The 20,269-nt window shown below is 37.3% G+C and overlaps 1 protein-coding gene across 3 annotated transcripts in view; it reads right to left on the bottom strand.

Annotated features, from left to right (window-relative positions):
- LOC146483871 (uncharacterized) overlaps positions 1-20,269 on the bottom strand; it is a 90,764-nt gene that overhangs the window by 68,300 nt on the left and 2,195 nt on the right. For 2 of the 3 annotated variants that reach the window (XM_085105184.1, XM_085105182.1), the window contains exons 2-11: positions 16,606-18,546; positions 15,500-15,567; positions 15,331-15,405; positions 14,470-14,571; positions 13,741-13,839; positions 12,549-12,647; positions 10,623-10,721; positions 9,168-9,248; positions 8,922-9,008; positions 8,361-8,465 (exon numbers count right to left, since the gene is read on the bottom strand). In XM_085105184.1, coding sequence (XP_084961310.1) covers positions 8,385-8,465; positions 8,922-9,008; positions 9,168-9,248; positions 10,623-10,721; positions 12,549-12,647; positions 13,741-13,839; positions 14,470-14,571; positions 15,331-15,405; positions 15,500-15,567; positions 16,606-18,546 — 2,732 coding nt within the window. In that variant the 3' untranslated portion in view covers positions 8,361-8,384. Of the gene's footprint in view, positions 1-8,360; positions 8,466-8,921; positions 9,009-9,167; positions 9,249-10,622; positions 10,722-12,548; positions 12,648-13,740; positions 13,840-14,469; positions 14,572-15,330; positions 15,406-15,499; positions 15,568-16,605; positions 18,547-20,269 lie in introns of those variants that run through there. The other variant, XM_085105185.1, reaches the window with a different exon arrangement.

The following is a 20,269-nucleotide window of genomic DNA, read 5'->3' as shown; positions in this document are numbered from 1 at the left end:
AATATTAAGACAAAACTATGCGATCGGGTAATTTTTTCTTTTAATTACTATTTTGAAACATGATATATTTTTTTCCAGTGGTAAAGTTGGTACCAATGTATTAATTTTCAATAGCAAGATCTACAAGCCGTGGCTCAAAAGGGCATGATGAATGCCAACCGAGTTTCAACTGTTTTGGGGTCTGGGAACAAAAAAAAGGGTTCATCAACACGAAAAGTACACCCACCAAATCATTTTTTCCCCGCTGTACTCGCACAATGATACACTGCTGTAACAGCGGAGGGTGTTTAGACTGAAACTTAAAAATAACACGAAAACTTAGTTGGGTAGTTACGGTAACTTTTTCTTATTCTTACCCTTATTCATTTTTTTTTTTAGAAGCTTTAACATTTCAAAAACTATCACACCATTATTGCTGTATTTGTTTATAGCGTATAACTAACTGCCGTTGTTGTTATTGCACTGTACTCCATACTGCTATGAATCTAGGCTAGGCCTTGGCTACTGGTAATGCAAAAATTTGTCGCTGTTTTTTCGTTTATCAAATCTGTTTTGTAGATTTATGACGCTACCTGTTTTCAACAACACTGCGTCGCCCAGCCCATTTCCCCTAATAACTTCGGATTAGTTATAGAGTATACAGTTTTTTTATCCCTAAATAACAAAACCTAAGCTGACGGAAGACACATCAGTGGAGGTCCTTTAGTTTCATGTCTTCCTTCAGCATAACCGAATTCAAAGTCTCTCAACAAGGGTTTTTGTGTGCACCAATGCCTACAAGTTGACAGACCAAAACTGCATCAAACACCATTCGTCCTACTGGTGATAGAGTTTCGTTCTCCTCAAACGGTATCTATTTAGCTTCGTCTTGGATTTCCACCTAATTCAGATCTGATTTAAAATAGCCGTTACAACATTGCCAAGCTATGTGACCTTTGGCTTGTTAAAAATCTAGAATGATGAATCATAAAAATATATTTCTCTACTAACCTTAAGACAGAGGTGGGTGGTATTTCAACAAAGGCTGCTAATACAATATTACATGCCAACACTACAAAATACACTTTAGAAAATACACTCTGCAGTGATCTTGGACCAGCGCATATTTTTTAATCGCTTCGCAGTTTTTTGTTTGGCTTTCGTTTTATTGTTTGTAATTGGTGTTGTTAAAAAACTAAAAAAAAAATCACTGACGCAATTTGTCGACCAGATGCCAAAGGCTGAAGAAAAAAAAAGTGCTCAAGGGAATTTTTTATGGATTTCAGTTATGTTGTTGATAATTTTGTTCATACGACTTTCGACAGACTTCAGTTGAAAGATCTTGATAACCCGTGTCTTACACGAAAAAACGCAGCCTTTCTTTCTTACTAGCTCCAACATCCATTTAGAGATAAAAACTAATAATTTGGCAAAGGCATTCATGGTAATAACATTTTTACACGAATTAAGTTATTTGAATCCATTTGAATCTTGTCCAATTTTGTCTGCCCACATAATTCTCTCGGAATTCTACTGTTTGGTTTTGTGCTTTTCAATTTTTGAGTTACCATTCCATTTAATCCTTAAATCCCATTGCTGTCAAAATGTTCAAATTGAAAAAGGAAAAATAGAAGGATCCAACAACAACAAAAAACGCACTGTTCAGACTTCATTAGAATGAACAAACTTTTGAATTTTAATCACAGATCCAAAAGTAAAAGTCTTAAAACAGCAACTGATATGGAGGTGAATTTAGGACGAAGAGGGTTAAGACCACCAGAGTTGTCTTAAGACGCTCAGTAAAACGTTCGTTATCGTGGTCCGTTGGTAGTCTTACATGCATGTGAATTAGATTACTGAACCTTATTAGCTGCTAATGAATAATGCCCATTTTAAGCTCCTACGTGGCCAGGACACACGCAGAACATTTTTTACTTTGGTTAATTTAACGTCTTCATTGCACTGAACAAACTAAATAAAATAAAGAGGACGACGAAATGAAAACGAAAAAAAAAAAAAGATTTTTTTATTGTTGAGCAGCACGGATTTTTAAAAGAAGACAAAAACTTTCTACATGGTTATAAATGCAGCCATGAAATTGTGGTTAATTTTAGTCTTTTTTACACAAAACATACCAAAAAGCACGTGATGTTCAAATAAATGAGCATTGTTTGAATCATGTGATGGTGCTTTCGTACTAAGACCGTTTCCTTGTAACATGTTGATTTTGCTGGTATGGCGTAGGAAAATCTCCAGCTAAACCAAGTCTCCTGTTTTCTTTCTTTCTCTCTTTCTTTCTTTTTTTTTTTTATTATTCTTAAGAATTTATACTAAGTAGTTTCGTGTATTTGTACTGAGGGAACACAAAGTAGTAAGTAGATTTCACAACGTTGGAACAATTGGTATTGCTAACATCATTCTAGCTTATTTTTATCAGATTCCGGTAGCTGGATAGAAGACATATTTCCGTCTGTGAGTACTTGTGGGTTGCCATCTTGTCTAACCAAAACGATGATTATCACTCTGTGAACAGAAACCGGTAGAAAACAAGATGCCAAATAGCCTTAGTAAAAAATAGAAACATTTAGCATCTTACTGCATGATCGGCGATAAGGAAGAAACAGTAACAGGCAAAAGATACCTTTCTGTTTCAGCCAGATATTGAATTGGAAATTAAAAGTAAATTAAATTGAGCGAATCTGTTTACTATGAATACTAATTTTCTACGTTCAAAGGATGTAAAAGAACAAACATACAGATGGTATAAGTATCCAGTTACAAAACTAAGTAGTAAGCTTTTGACTTACAAATCTCCGCTGCGACAACGAGGAGCTTAATTACAGATAATCACGACAAGAACTCAAAATCCCTTTCTTTGCGTTATAACATTAATACGCAACAATAACTACAAACATTTTCCTAAATTAACCTTAACGCGAGCTCATCCGGCTTAAGGGGGCTAGGTCACAGCGATTCTAGCACGTACAAACTCGTGTTAGGCCATACCCTCAAGAACCCACATCCAAGAGAAACATGTTCAAATTATTGAGAAAAGAGGAACGCAACAAAAGAGTACAGCTCAATACAGATGAAGCTCATACTTTAGGATTTGAACCAAATTAGAAATATATCGAAATTACAACATATTAAATAAACACCATTCTAACTCAGTAGTTTTCAGTGAAAAAGTCAGACTTCCTAGTCATTAATATTCCTTCTTCTCAGAATGTTTAAGCCACGAACTAATGAGCTTTCATTATCACGGTGGCTACTTTACAACACTTTTTTTCTTTTTGTACTCTGTAAAAGGGTGAAAATAGTGCTTCGTATAGAGACTGACTAGTTTTAAATACAAGGAAGTGTCACAAGAAAGTATTGCCACACAGTTTTCACAAACTTGAATCGTAATACTCCAAAGTAAAAGTGTGTAAATGGAGGGAAGCTTGAAAGGGTGAAAAAGCTCAAGTTGCACCTAAAATACAGAAACATTTTCATCAATTGATGCTTGGGCGAGATGGAAAGGGCTGTTTATCAATGGTAGACAATCCGGAAATTTCCTTTGAACTCAAGTGGATATACTCCTCTTTGCCGGTTGGAACAGAACGCCGGAAATTTCCTTATCGTTTTACGTTTGAATGTGGCGCCCTTTGTTCAGTTCTCTTGCGGGATATCTTAAACTTCATTTGATTCGGAAGCGAAACTTAATGGTTCTTGGAATTGACAGTAAACGCTCGAGAATTTTTTTTCCCAGTCCTCTTTACAACCTCGAGAAATCAGTTTTTGCAAGGAAGTATGATTACAAACTCGCTGAAATACAATGAGGCAACTGTAAAGGCATAGTCCGCTGTAAACAGACGAGACCAGAACCAATTACGGCTCCACAGTGTAGTAGTGACTGAACTACATGGAAGTTCAGGATGTTACAACTTCACCCAGACAGATGTACCGGGTAAGATAGAAAACATCTCAATACAATTACAAGAGCACGAAACAGGTTCAAAACAGTAAAGAGAAAGGAAAGTATACCAATGGTACAGATCCAAATTGAGGTACGTTGCTTCAGATCAACAAAAGAGAAGGAAACGACGTTTTGAGCCATTAACCTTCAGGTTAAGTACTCTCTTTGTGAAAATTAACCAGAACTAAAAAGGTTGCTGTAAGCTGTGAACACTCGTCAGACAAGTATACCAGCAGCTTACCGCCGAGTAGGTACTCCAGTAAAGGCTCAAGTAGAATACATTGCTGTGGAAACACTTAAGAACGAAAGATGTTCGTCTTAAAGACAGCAATGTTTATGACTCGATTCAAAAATGTTTTCTGGCTTTCAAGAAGCAAAACTTATTCCCGCAAGGTATGCTCGTATATAGCTAAACTAGCAAACATGTGTCCATGGCCGCCGGGTAATGTTTCTGAGACGGTCCCTAGGCCATCGCGCAAAAAGTTGTGCGAGCTGAATCTATGTTAAATCAAGAACATCAGCAACAGTAATAGACCAATTTTGCGTTCTACGAGAATGAATAAAAAGAAACAATTCGAAAACAAGGAATTGTGAACATTCAGAGAAGAATAAAAAGCATTGTACTTTTTCACAGGTTTCACTCTTGATATTGTTTTGACACCTATGTTTTGTTAGAGGACAGTAAATAGGGCTTTGGCTGAACAAAAACACAACAGAAATGACAAAAAACACAGCTAGGCTTTTGTTAGCACAGTTGGTGACAAGTCTGGTGAATACGACAACATGTTTGACAAATGCTGAGGAAATAAAACATCGACTGTTTTTGCGGCACACAAACCATCCAGGTGTGTCTATATTTTCCTAGCAGAAGTTCACAAAAAAATGGACAAACACCAAAGCCAAAGGATTAATCCTTGTGGACTTACACATGTGTATTTTTATAGCTATGAAAAACAAACCGACACAAATACTACAAACGTGAACATTTTAGGAATTCTGCCGCTTTGGCGGAACTAATGCTTCATAATATTCAGTCTTCACACTGCCTTCAGTCGGTCTTCACAGTATGTTATCTTTCACGAGTATTAAAGTAACGAATTCTTATCTTTCCACATAATTATACAATACACGTACAACACAAAGTCGCGTTTCTTTGATGATTACCCGTTTGTATTTCATTCACAAACTCCAACTTAGCCACACGATGAGTACGAACATACTTATCAATTGATAACCTATTCATTATCTTTTAAACGTTTAACATCTTCACGAAATTTAACTTTAAATCAAGTATATAAGTACTTTTAAAGACTCCTATCACGATGTCTTCTTCGCATTTGTTCGTAATAAGTATATTGGGTATAGTAGCGAGTTAACATAGTATAGAAATCTTGATAAACCTAATTAAAATATTACTAGATCATTTAGAAAACTTTCACGATAAAACCGACACGGAATAAAAGCAGAATTCGTTTTTCGAAGGAAAAGATTTAAACAATGGCAATGATTCAAATTTTGCAATCATCAACATCAAATATTGACACAAACTATAAAGGACGCCATGTTTGAAACACTGGTATGAAAGAAACATCTGAGTTTTGTTCAAATAAATCCCCTTTGTATTGGCTCAAGTGTTCTTCGTTCAGCTTACAGCTTTTTTCGACCTGTTTTATCAACTTCAACAACAAATAACACCTTATCGACAATGCCCGTCGCTCGTGTCTCACTATAAGCTGAATAATGATGCATATGTAAATATGCTAACACAGCTTACTGCCCTATCACTTATCACTTTCTGCCAGGTTTTGTGAATGATCAAATAATTTGTCCCCAATCCAAAAAAGTTGTATATGTATATTTTTTCTTATCTTTTCAATTTAAAACAAACATTTACATCTGTTTGGACATTTCAACTCTACAAAACATCAAGAATTTCAAGAATCTTTTAACGTGCTTTACAGACTTCATAAATGTAGTATACTCGTGGGATATTTTTATGCCCCTTATTTTACTTCAGTCAATCAACCATCAAACAGCCAGTCTGTCAGCCAGCCAACCAGCCAGTTAGTTCGTCAATCAGCTATCCAATCCGCCAGTCAGTCACTGAATCAACAACCCAGTCAGTCAGTCAGTCAGTCAATCAGCGAGCCAGCCAGCGCAATATTTTTTTTTTAATTAAAAAGGGGGATAGGAACTGAATTAAACTTTTTTATTATCTACTGCTTTGATTCCCTTCTCTTTGAAAAACAAGGTCCGATGTGTTCATAAATTTCAGTGCCTACACTTCTCGCCCTACAACGAGGCTAAAGCAAACGACATTCTTCAGTAGTTTTCAGACGAAGTTGAAAAAGTACCATGCTTGAGAAATTCCTGGCTTTTCAGCGAAAGGTACAAAATAATTGTAACCGTACAGCATCTTGTCGGTAAAGGAATAACCATTCACGATCGGATTGAAATGGTGTGGTATCTCGCCTAAATTTAGCCTTATTTTAAACAAGGTAAAAAACTTTCGAATAAAAGGAAACCAAACAATGATTCAGTGTTGTTTAAAATAAATAAATTAGTCGTCTGAAGCTAAAATAACGAATTTAGGTACAGATGGCCAGGATGATAACGGGCTGTAAAATTAAAATTGGACTTATTTTGATTGACGGATTGATTGATTGATTGATTGATTGATTGATTCATTGATTGGTTGATTGATTGATTGATGGATTGATTGATTGATTGATTGATTGATTGATTGATTGATTGATTGATTGATTGATTGATTGATTGATTGATTGATTGATTGATTGATTGATACTGAGTGACTGACTGAAGGACGGACGGACGCATGGATGGATTCAAGTTCTTCTCTTTAGTCATGTCTTGGACAAATCACTGAAAACTGATTATGGTTTTTGGTTCTTCCACTGAGAAAAGCAACTGATATCTTCCTCTTGGTGGTAAAGGCAGTACGAAACAAAGCACTTAACAGTAGTTTAATTTCAGCAGATTTTTTACCTATAAACTTAAAAATGACGTCACTCTACAGAAAACCACAACATATATTGTATGAAGACAAGATTTAACTGAACTTGTTTTATTAAACTTCTATATTTCATGTTAATACAGCTTCACCTTAGCGAGATAATATTTTAACACTTGAAAAGCTTGCTAGAGATCGTAAATTTATTTTCTATTAAAAACTACTATTCGGGTAACCGTATTTGTAACTGTAAATATTTCACTGAAAAAACCTATAAAAATATCTGCTATTTGATCTCTGCAATACTTATACAATGGCAATAAAGTTTTAAAAACGCGTGGCTATCTCCTGTGAAAAAGTACATTATTTACAAGTATTAAAATCCACCCAAAGCCAAGAATAAGAGACCACAATGCCGAGTATAACGCATATCGAACATTTATATCGTTGTTCCTCTTAGCAAACCAAAACACAACAATAACAGAAACACAAAATCAACGGTCTGTGCCTGGTTAACGCTTCACTTGGATTTCCTTTGTAACTAGAGAAGCTCCTTCACAAAGGAATTTTTCTTACATTTTTAGCTGCAGTTCGCATAAACCATAAACGAGTAAACCTTTAGCTACAGAAATAATGAATGGAGCCAAATAAGTCGGTATTAAATTGTACTACACAATGTGTACCGTACATTGATGAAATCAAACATGTTAATAGGAAGCGTGAAGTCAGATTGAGGAAAATTACAACAATAATGACAGAAAAAAAAAAGAAGCACAAAAAGCACAAATTGCATGTTTTTTGGGATCAGTTGTATGGAACATGGACCCTCGGCTTTAAGAAATGAAACCATAACTTGGGGTAATGTGTATTTTTTGTATCATCAAGGTTGTCTCCCTTAACCTACAAACCTCACCAAACGGATGGATCCTGTTCCTCCAGGCAGCTGTCTACTGATAATAATTCTTATTACTATTAAAATTACCTTAAAAATAAGAGATTAAATATATAAATATACAGGAGAAGAATGTCGTTCAGGCCATTCACTTGACGGTTGCAAAGTTTACACAAAACGATGAATAATCGTGTGGTGCAAAGTAACCATCTATTCCAATATCGTGGGATAATTTCACAAGATATAATCTACATTTAAGAGAGAGTAAGTAAGGCTCCAGCCGATAGACACACCCAAGTTTGCAACTCGCTCATTCACAAAATGTCGGCTGTACTGCAGGCATCAGCCACAGTTTCAAAATATCGTAGTTTCTTATTACCACAACCTGGTTGCAAGATAATTACAACCCTCGTATTGGGTGGATCGGGATTTCACTAATTTTTGTGCGATTGATCTTGTGATGGTCCGTTACCACTGCAAGTTAGCAGTGAAACTTCCAACAGCACTTGAACTAAAACTAAGGATTTCTCTGAAGAAGAAAATCTATCTATTCTATCTACCTCTGCTTGTTGCCACTCTTGTTTTCATTGAATGGGGCAAACGGATTTCTTTTTGCGCAAGTCTGGTCGGCTTCTCGAACGGGAAAGGTCTTTCATGGATGACACCTGCGAGATAAGAAGGAACATTTTAATGGTCTGAGAAAGTTTGCGAGATGAAAGCGGGTTTACCTCAAATTAAGGACCTAAAACCCATCTCCAAAATTAATCTTAAAGACAGAAATAGCATCAAGACACCCTCCGTTCATTATTCATAACAAATGTAACAACAAATTAAAAAGGATGGAAGAGGATTTCGAAAAGAGTAGGCGGCATTTTCAAAGTTTACTCCATTTTCTTTTATATTTGCAACGCTACTAGAACAAGGAGTACTATGAAATTGTTTCCTATCATTAGCAGTTTACAATTGGTATAATTCCCTTTCCCCCACCCCCACCAAAACAATGGCACGTGCATTCCAACGGGTAAACTAAAGAAAACAAACTAAAATAGGATGAAAGCCACCCTTCAAAACACAACAATAACAGAATACGACTAAAATAACTACTAACAATAAATCCTTACTTTGGACAAATTTGGTAAAGACGTTGCTGAGCTCATTTGTCGTAACTTCTGCTTTCTTATTTGACTTTCCATCTCTCTACGAGTTTTCTACAAAACATAACAAATGACAGCCATTAGCAATCAAACCAGTAACACAACTAAACTTTGATGAGCAAGCCACAGTAAATCATGCTCTTTTCACTGCATACACAAATAGTATCACAGACAAATAGTTTTAAAAACCCAGTGCACAACAACAGCACTCACCTTATCGCGGGAGGACATTAAAAGAACCACAATATCATCATGGTGGTATGAATAGGCCAGTTCAACTGCGGATTCACCATACTGAACAATAGAATCACACAAAATAATTAAAAAAATGAAGCTGGTTTGTAAGCGTGGCGAAAAAATTACATGTACATGGCAAGAAAGTAAGAAAATTAGACGTAACCTTATTCTCAACGTCACGGGTCGAGAAGATAAGAGGACTCACTGATGACTCTGAGAGGACAACAGTTCATTGCTTGAAGGAAGGTTACAATAGCCCGCATGACATGGACAGTAACATAACGAACCTTAAGAGCCACGACAGCAACGCCAACAAAAACGTCACTTGAAAATGTGACATTACGTTATTGAACTTTTTCGAGTTTATTTCGGTCAGTACATCTTGCACTATGTACCCAAACAATGCAGGAACTGAATTGGTAGAACGGCGTTCAAGCAGATAGAAAATTATACATTCACCGTTTTGTGGATTTACGTTCTCCATAAAACTTGAGTTTTGGTTATTTCACGTTCTTGTTTTGCAGGGGACAGGACATAAATGTAACAAAATTCATAACGCACGTGTAGAGCTATTGTGATGCTCATTGACTGCTTTGGTTTTGTGACATTCTCATTAACGTCGCTCAAAGGTCTGTTTACATTCTTCAAGAATTTGGAGAGAATTTGTCTACCTTGGTAGCAAAATGGCACATGATAGCCAGCTCACCCCTCACCTAGATAATCGCACTGGACGTGCAGATGCCTTTAGTAGGTTACAACTCCATCAAGCTCAATACCAAGATTAGAATCTACCAGACTGTTGTCATAACAACTTTGTTACATGGTGCAGAAGTCTGGAGCACCATTGTGCATAGCCTCCCACGCAGTCGTTTTTAGAGGACTCGTATTACCTCCTCCCCACAAACGGAGGTAATACGAGTCCCCTAAAAACGACTGCGTGTGAGGCTACATTGTGCAGGAAAAAAACGTTTTTCAGGCTCCCACAACAGATGGTTGAGAACGATACTTGGCATTCACTGGCACAACAGAGATAGATACAAATGCACCGTAGAACTATACAAGCACCCCTCCACTCCCCTGATTAGTCTCCTCTGATGGAAACGGTGGCATTGCTGGGACATGTTGTCAGTATGGCAACAACGCATTTTTGGAACGGTTTTTCAGACTTATGGCATAGGAAGCCAGCCAATGAAAGCCATAGTGACTACTATTGAATGAGTTAGGGAATGATACCAGTCTGACAAGACAACTCCTTGATTGAGAAGTGCATAATAGAGCTGGAGGCAAGATTATCCCAGTGCGTTTGACCCAACTTATGTCCTTCAAACGCAAAGGACGATTAACTACTGACATAAGCTATCAGGAAAAATTGATATTAACGAAACGCCAATGAGAGAAAGATGGCATAAGCCTGGTATCCAAAACAGTTACCTTTGTGAGAAGTGCCACATCTGCGCCAAACAGCAGCAAGACTTCAACTATTCTTCTCTTTCCTCTCATAGCTGCACAGTGGAGTGGTGTCTTGTGTTCCTGTCAACAAGGAGAAACGCTAAAAATTGGACTTATGGATGTGAAAATAAAATGATCATACACATGATTTTGAACAGAAGGGTAACCGGCCTCTATAAGCAGGAGCACATGTTCTATTTCTATTTTTTTACAGGCTGAGATGCTCAGGACAGCTTTGAAGCTGGCCAATCCCGTGGGGGGGGGGGGGGGGTGGTTAGAATCTGTTCCCACGGACTTTGGATGTTTAATACAGTCGAACCTGTATATAACGGCCCTGTATTGAGCGGCCACCCTCTATTAAGCGGCCAGTTTTCAAAGTCCCGATTGTTTGCTCATACAAACGCTGTATTTGTTACCTGTATTAGGCGGCCACCTCTATTAAGCGGCCGCGGCCACCCTGTAGCAGTCCTATGTTTGTCTTTCTTTGTTATTTTTACCCGTATTGCGGCCACCCTTGAATGGATGCTAAGCCATGTGTTATTTTATGCGGTATTTTATTGTGTTTAAAATGCGATCCAGCATCACTATAAAGAAATAGCATGTACAGAGCTACTGTAAGCTGATACTCGGCCGTTTAATATGGTGCACGCTTTTCAGATGTCCGCAATGTGCTGAAGTACAGTACCATAACACGAACGCTAAAAAAAAGTTTGATTTGAATATGCTTCACTCTTTAGCAAGAAATTCCTCTTTAATCAACTTGTTCTTCAGCCATGTGACATTGACCATTGAGCTTAACAACTATGAACTGACGGAATGAGATATTTTGTTGTGAACTGTAAGTCATAGAAATAGAGCACTGTATACCGTAGAAGAGTAGAGGACAATTTATTGCATAGTACTTTTACACAATGTTATGCTTATTATACCGTAAGTTACAAGTTGGCATTGAACTTTGTTTAAAGTATCGATCGCTTAAACGAGTGTTGGTTTTCCTATTGTTACCTTGCGTGGAGTGTTTTTGTATGATACGCTATTAAAATGACATTAGACAACGCCCAGTGAGTATTTTTAGTGACCCTGTATTAAGCGGCCACCTGTATTAAGCGGCCAGTTCCTCAAGTCCCAAGGGTGGCCGTTATATACAGGTTCGACTGTATCTATGAGAGCAGCTGCGATCCTGGCAAAGAAAGAGAGGAGGAAACAGCGCCCCGCTTCTGTGGACTCATCCTCATGCAGCATCTGTTGGCCGCTCGTGTTCGTCACGAATTGTTCTTCATTCCCACATGAGGACTCACCTCGTCTAATGACTTGTCTGCCTACTCATCTGTCGTATCGACAGGAGAATCCATCATCATCAATATCCAAGCAAAAGCCACACAATTTTGCGGGTTTTCCTTGAATTTATGTATGTAATTTATTTAAGCATGAGTCATCATTATTTGTGAAGTTTCGCGCTCCATGAACACTTGTGATTTTTTGTCTTGCTTTGTTTTGTTTCGTTTTGTTTTTTGCTTTACGTGTGAAGCATAACAATTTACTGTAACTAACCCGCCCCTGGATATGAATAGCAACAGCTGTTTGTGGGTTAGTGTAATCCTTGTCGTTATTTTCTTAATAAAGTCTCTTTGTTGTTGCTGTTGTTGTTGGTAACAATTTATATTGTTAGACCATTTCAAAGTTATTCTGTCTTTCCGATTGGAAAAATAAGAAATGCAAGATAACAGATCAAAACGGCTGCCATTTGTTGGAAATCATGATGTGATATCATCAGGCATCCAAGAAAACAGTGTTTTGGAAGTTACTTTATACATCCTAATTTTCATTGTTATATTGTACAACCTTGTCTAATATCTCAAAAGATTCTATGTTAAATGTTACAACTAAACAAGTCGTGTAAATACAAACCTCATCAGTTAGATTGATTTTAGCTCCAGCAGAGATCAGACGATGAACAATGGTATGATGACCTCTTATTGCAGCCTCATGCAGTGCTGACTTGCCAAACTACAAAATTCAAAAAAATAAAAATACATTAAAAGCAAACAATCTTGAGGATATGGTGAAACAATAAACACTACTGACACTGCCTTCCAGTTGTACTATAAGCATTCCACTTACAATACACGTGGGTGTCTTGAACAGCACAGCTTACGCATGTGCATTGTTAATGACTTCACCACCGTACCAGCTGTTTGCATGTTAGAGTTTGTATAACCTTCAAGGGTAAGGGGGACCACAACAGTTTTTCCAGCCTCAGAGTCGATCTTTTCAAGTCAAAATTTCACATTGATTTCCCTTACGTACCTTTTCAAGCTATGATCAAATTTATTCTTTTTCCATTGGTTTCCAAGCAATAGCTGTTACCATAGCAACGATGATGCAAAGCCGTTCATTTTCAATAACGCCGATTATCTCAAAATCTAGCGAGACACTTTACAACGAACGAACATCTTAGAGAATTATTCTTCTAATGGCTCACAGTTTAAAAGAAAAATATACAAGGAAGTTTTTGAAATATCTTGTTTTACGCAAATTAAGACCTTTCCGACTAATTTGTGCTGGTATTTTAGCTATTTTAAAACACAAATATCTTAAAATCGCAGCCACCTATGAAGCTCAATGTACGTTCAGAATGTTTGCCATGATTAAAGACCTTTGGACAGAAATGAGAAAGTGATATGTTTCATTTTTCGTACGATTTTAACAAAAAATGCGAGTATAACTAAAACCGGCCCATAAAAATTGATTTTTTATTTACTTGTAAATGCTCTGACAGATAAACTGACAAGTTGTCTAGGTGGAGTAGTTCATATCCTAAAAGTTTCATTGTAAAGTGCCTCACTACAGTAGATTTCGAGACCATTGACGACATCTAAACTGAACGGCTTTGTGTTACCATTGCTATGGTAACATCTGTCGCTTGGAAACCAACCAAAATATAAAATCGAATCATATTTTTAAATGGTGGTGTAGTATGAGGGAAATTTATTACATTTGAGGACTCAACAAATTCTGATTTGAAAGGATGCACCCAAATGAAAGAAAAACTATTGCAAGCCTCCTTAACAGTATAAAAAATGCTTGAAAAATGGCTTACCCCTTCCTGGAGGTTAGGATCTGCATCAGCACTTAGCAAGGTCTCAACAATCCCTAGGTGTCCTTCCCAACTGGCAACCATCATAGCTGATTGGCCAAACTGTAAAGTTATTTAAAAAGCTAACTGAATATGAATTCACTGATAATTATTCAGTATTAAAAACTGTGTGAACACTAACAAAGGTGTCAATAATAGGCAGCCATCACTGCTACAAAATGGACAAGACTGTAGGGTGATTCAATATCAATCATCTCAGCGAGAGAAGAGAGCTCATGCACATATGAATAAACTGTTCAAAAACAAAGAAAGGTGCACAAGACTACACTCCTGGAAAACCCATCAAAAAATAACTTTCAAAATTGACAACATTTTTCAAAACAATGTACTATAATAATAATAATAGTTTATTGATATCCCTCTTGCAGCCTAAAGGCTGAATTACAAGGATGGTCAGTGACAACAATACAAGACACTACGGTATAAAGACAGTCAAATAAATAATTATATAAATATGATTAGAAGCACTAAATAACAGAGAAAAGATTACAACTACTCTATCATTTCACGTGCCATAAAGAGTATATTCATTGAGGTGTTGAGAATGAATATTTTAAAGGGTTAACAAAATACTCCACAAAGAGAGAAACATTTCTCCCACACACTTCTCATCATTGTAGAATTTCTTTTACCATAATAATTATTTACTTTCTATTACAGAAGCATCATTACCTCATTTTGGTAGTCAACATCAACTCCTTCTTCAATAGTTCTTTTCACCTCTTCCTCATCACCTCCCTTGGCAGCAATCATGAGTTCTTTACAAAGCTCCATCTGTAACAACACAGAAGGTTTCAAGTTTTGTCATCCAGTTGCAGCCATTTATTACAATATTAACAATACTGAGTGTTCCAGAAAATTACGTTGTAAATGTATAATGCATATATCTGTTGAGTTGATGTTCATCAAGATTGAGTGACCAAAATCATTGTTTTATTACACTGTTTCACACATCATGTACATGTACAGCTGTACATTGAGGTTTAAGGTGCCTGGAACCAGTTTGCAGCACTTTTCAGCACTTATACTTTGACAGATCAATACTACCACTCTTTAGAAGTTGATAATACACAATAGGTATCAGAACAATTGCTTCAAACAAACGCCTCGTCATTGGTGAACAAGTCATGCTCACTTTCTCAACATAACAGGTTACCACAGCAACAGTATATTATAACCTGTTAAACACAACCCTAATTTTAGCTGTAAGTTAAGTTATAACTCAAAAACGAGCTTAGTGACCCCCACTTTTTATAATGGAACTGTGATCAGCATCTTCCATGGGAAGGGGTTAAGAGCCACCTTATATTTTCAAAAAGGTGAAATGGGAGATGATATGCTGGAACATAATTATTCACATGGGCCATAAAAGCATAAAAAAGTGAGTGAGCCAAGCTAACCATTAACTAAAACAACAACAGATTTGAAAAAGAAGTATGTCCCTTTTCAGGGGAATAATCTTCTGATGCAATAACAACAGCCAATGTTACCATATATAAATACAAAAAAATAACAGATCAAGTCAGCACATACTTGTCTTTCAATCTCTTTGTCTTCAGCTCCGCGAATGCTCATCTGTAATTCATCACGACTCAGAAACATCTCCTTCTGCAGTAAGAGATTTTAGTTCTAATATTAGCCCTTTTACTGTAACCTCAAGTAAAATAAATTAACTCTGGGATAAATAAGGAGGTGTACTTACTTCTCTATAGATTGAGCTCACACTTACAGCTGACAGGAGATGGCTTTTGTACATACGATCTAATGTATCTGCAAAGTTTGTTCAAGAAAATAATAAGACATACATGATATGTATGCAGCTTACATGTGCCTGCAAGGCAATGAAGAAAGAGACCTGCTATAATTTATTTATTCTAGCACCCATTGCCTCACTACAGCTGCACTGTTTGGCTACTGAATATTTTGGGAATAATAAATGAAGGCCACATGCTGGCAAAATCTGAGCAAAAGTGAAAAGCAATCCAAAATTCTATGTAAGGCAGTTAATGCTCTCAATAGTACTTCAATAATTAACAATTATTCCACGAGCGCGCATTGGATATGAGATGATAGATAGCCAACGAGGCGCATGGCGCCGAGTTGGCTATAACCCAACAAGCGCAAGTGGAATAACTGTTTTATTAAAAACAAAGAAGAATTATTGCCAGATCTTGCTGATTTCACTTTGAAAGAACAACCAGAAGACAATTTAATGGTCACCATTCCTCGAGCATGGTATAATGGCTCATATACCATGGCCGCTAAGCCAATCAAATCCCTAGAATTGCATTATACAATGATACAGATTTTAATAATATGACATACACTGTACCAAAATTATTTGCTTTGACACATTCCTTCCAATAAGCACCTTCTTTCAGCAGAGTGTTTTTAACGAGCGTCTTCACCTATTTTAAAAGTGCCCAAATGCTGAAAGAGAGCCAAAGTTGCATAAGCCTCCCTTTCAGCCAAGTCCCCTAACTTACAACTGTATAAGATAGTGACATTGAAGCTTTTGACAAAAATGACCACTCTAACATTGTCTGGCTTGGCCTGAGATAGAATTCACATTACAGCTGTACATGAAGATGGTGGTTTTGTTACATGCACAGAGTCTCATCTGAACTCCATTTCAATACCTGGCCTATAAAGTTTGATAGATGCACTCAAATAAAACTGGTGAGAAGTGTTGTTGTTGTTGTTGTTTTTTGTTTTTTTTGTTTTTTTTTTTTGGGGGGGGGGGGGGGGGGGCAAATTTTAGAATTTTAGGTTCTATCAATTTTTGAAAGCATACATGTAGTGTGTTACCTGTACTAATTGAATCATCAGAGAATTTTCCAGTAGATCTATTTGCAGTTCCATTGTACTTTGGGGGAGACAGGTAAGGTGGTGGTCCTGTCACAAATCTTGAACTAGCTGTGCCACCATGACTTTCTGTGTCAGTAAACACACTGTCTTCATACTCTGATTCAAGTTTGCTCTCTGTCTTCATCAAGAATGGCCTTGGATGCACAAATACAGGCTGTATTCTATCTTGGTTGCGTGTAGCCGGATTTTCTGACATAGCTACTGGCCTGGGAATCTGACGAGACCTGTCCAAATCCCAGTCATGTGGGGTTCTCTTTACATCATCAGCGGATACATGCAGTAAAGATGGCTGTTGCAATGGTGCTTCAAAGAATTTAGTCTGCACCTTCACAAGTTTGCCTCCTAAAGGAGATGCATCACGGAACTCATCAGGTGGAGAATATAATGGGGTCTGAACCAAACCATTCATGGGTTTTGAATAATAATTTTGGGGTGTCATAGCTTCTTCCTCTGGATTCATTTCACTCTGGTAAAACTCCTCATTTTGATAACATTGCTGTGTGGATCCAGGTTCTGGTTCAGGGATCATTTCTTTATAGTAGTCTTCATCCTCATACTTATACCATGAGGAATCATCATTCTTTGTATATTTGGAAGGGGCACGGCTTTTCTTAAATGACACATCCTCACCATCAAAACCTGCTTCACTCATATCCAAAGGTACCACTCTCTTAGATTGGTTCATTTCACCATTCACTGGTTGTCCTTTGTACGTAGTACTTGTCTTATCCACATTGACTTGAAGTGTTGTGGTTGAAGTGTAAATTTTTTTCGCGTCAGATTTAGGTGAGCTAGGAGGATACAACACTTTTCCAGCCTTCTTATTTGAATCTTGTTCAGAAAAGTCAAAGACTGGTGCTCTGTGCTTACCATAGTTTGTCCGTCCCACTTTATAATTCCGATTCTCATCACCTCTCCCATAATCTTCATTTGCCAAATCAGTTAACTTATCAGGCAAATCCCAGTAATCCCTCCTGGCGTGCTTTACATCAGGTACAATTAGATCTTCTTCTTCACTTTCAGGGAAATGATTCACTCCTCTTGAATTCTGTTGCCATTCACCTGGATTGGCTGCCTTGGATCTCTCTAGCCATGACATCTTGTTCATGCTTTGCGGACTTTGCTCTACAATGACAGTGCTTTCTCTAACAATGCTTTGGTCCAATTCTACAGCTGTTCTTTTCTTGCGCACGTCTTCTTGGTCCATGGATGGCACCTTGCTATGGTCAAGGTACATGACTTTAGGTCGAACTACTCTTACAGGCTCAACTGATTTAATTTGAGAACTTGAATTTAAAACAGAAGGTGCGCCATCAATATAACCAAAACTGGCTCGAACAACTTTTAAATCCTTGTTCTCCTCTCCCTGACTTGATGGCATTGAGTCCACCCCATGAAAGTACTTGCGATCTGGTTCAGGTGTTCCATTATAGAGGTCATTGTTCTTAACCCCAAAGGTTGATTTTGAGGCATACAATTTCTGTTGAGCTTCACCTTGCTTATCGTAATCACCTTGAATTGAGTCATTAATGGAGGTAAAGCTTGTGGCAGACAAGTCATCATTGAAGCCATTTCTTTCAGAGTGCCTTGCAAAATAAACGCCACTTATGTTCATTTGCTCAAAAGCAAGACAAACATCATTTCTTCCAAGAGAGGTACGAATGTACTTGCATGTACACAAAGGTGCCAACACATAAATGAGAAGATCCGTCTCACCAAATGACACTCCCATGTAGATGAGAGTTTCATAATCAGGGTCCCCTGGACTTATCTCTGGAATGCTGAAAAGTCTTCTGAAGGTTTGCAAGATCATCTGTTTGTTCCCAGAAAACCACGTAAAATTATTCTTGATCCTTATCCACAATGGAAAATATCCACATTCTAAAAAGAGAGATTTAAAGTTGTAGGATGATACAGTTGTACATTATTTTTAGTGCTTATGAGATTACATAACCTTTTGATTAGTAAACACTCTCGCCACACCATGAGTGTGCTGATTTCTTTGAAGTTAACTTACTACATGTACATGTACATGTGTCCACAATCCCTCCACTCCCAATCTCGTACCCAGAGTCTTCAGGCTTTTTGGTCAGCGGGGCAATGCCGGGAAGACTCTCGGGACATCGAATTTTATTACTGCAGGATTTCTGCGGTAAAACAATGGAAACCGTTACGGAACAGCCAATCAAAAAAATTGAATTTTTTCGATGTCCCCAGAGTCTTCCCGGTGTTGCCCCGCTGACCAAAAAGCCTGAAGACTCTGGGTACGAGATTGCTCCACTCCAAAAAGGGATTACATGTACAGTAAGACCAAGCAAATCAAGCGTTGAAGTGCAAATTGTATGCCACAGTCGAACCAGTATTAAAAGGCATCATATCAAGTGGTTACTCTCTATTAACCAGTCAGTTGTAAGAGTCCCGAAAATCACTTCCCTTAATTAACATAATTTTGACCTCTATTAAGCAATCATGGTCACTCTTAACTACAGCACTGTACATGTAGTCCCAACGAGCTGTTTCTATTGCCATGACCTGTTTTAAACAGTCACTTTGTACAAGGAATCTACAAATATACAATTGATAGCTGGTTGTTTTAATTTTACAATGCTGAGAAGACATTTGAGTACAAAGTACAAACGTTAATTTGGACTAGCCTGCGTAGCAAGCGTTTCCGTGCTGTTTCCGAGCAAGGACAGCGTGAAAAATGGCGCGAGTAAGTGGGGTCATTTTTTGGCTCTCGTTTCATTTCTCGCGCGGCCAAAATCAAGAATCTCGTTCCTCGGTCTTTCTTTGCTCCGAAACAGCACGGAAACGCTTGCTACGCAGGCTAATTTGGACTGATTAAATGATTTGTGAAAATAGATGCAGAAATTGTTCAATTATCTGGCACGTTATTTAATATTATTATTGCATAATTGAAGCGGTACATCAAAAGAATAACTTCTAAGAAGTACTTGACATTTAAAACGGTGGAAATTGGAGTGTTCCTGGCGAAGGAATCCTGCTTTGTTTGACAGTTGTAGAACCACAATGCGAGGAGGAAAAGTCATTGATAAGCTAAAACACACATCACATCACTCTGTCAAATTGGTGCTTAAACGCTACTGGAAATCCACTTCACACACAGATTAAAGGTTTGATTGTCAACTTTTACTAAATGTTTTCATTTAGGAAAGCTTTTTGCCTATTTTTCTTTCTGTTTTTTTTTTCTTTTTTTTGGTGAAACTAGAACAATTTGTAATCTTACACTTTTATAGAAATTACATAATCAGAGTAGAAAATGTGAGTCAGGCCATGTTCTCGTAATGCAATTTCCGGTATAACAATAAGTAGCGTAACACAAGGGAATACGGACACAATATCACGCTATCTTTATGACTCAAACTATTCAATTAGCTAGGAAAGTTTTAAAAATCTGCGAAGCACACAATGGGAATAAATGAGGCCACATTAAGCATCCCGCAAAAATGCCATTAGGGGCATCTTGTTAACACCTATATAATAGGCCAGAGTTAATTTTAAAATCAACTATCAAAAATGAGAAGAAAAAATGTTTATGTTTTAAAAAGCATCATACTCTACAAAATATAAAAACTGAGATAAA

This window comes from Pavona decussata, unplaced genomic scaffold (genome assembly GCF_977016875.1).
Source record: "Pavona decussata unplaced genomic scaffold, jaPavDecu1.1 SCAFFOLD_37, whole genome shotgun sequence".
NCBI lineage: Eukaryota > Metazoa > Cnidaria > Anthozoa > Scleractinia > Agariciidae > Pavona > Pavona decussata.
The sequence above is the reverse complement of the archived record's forward strand: the minus strand, read 5'-3'. Positions and strand labels throughout refer to the sequence as shown.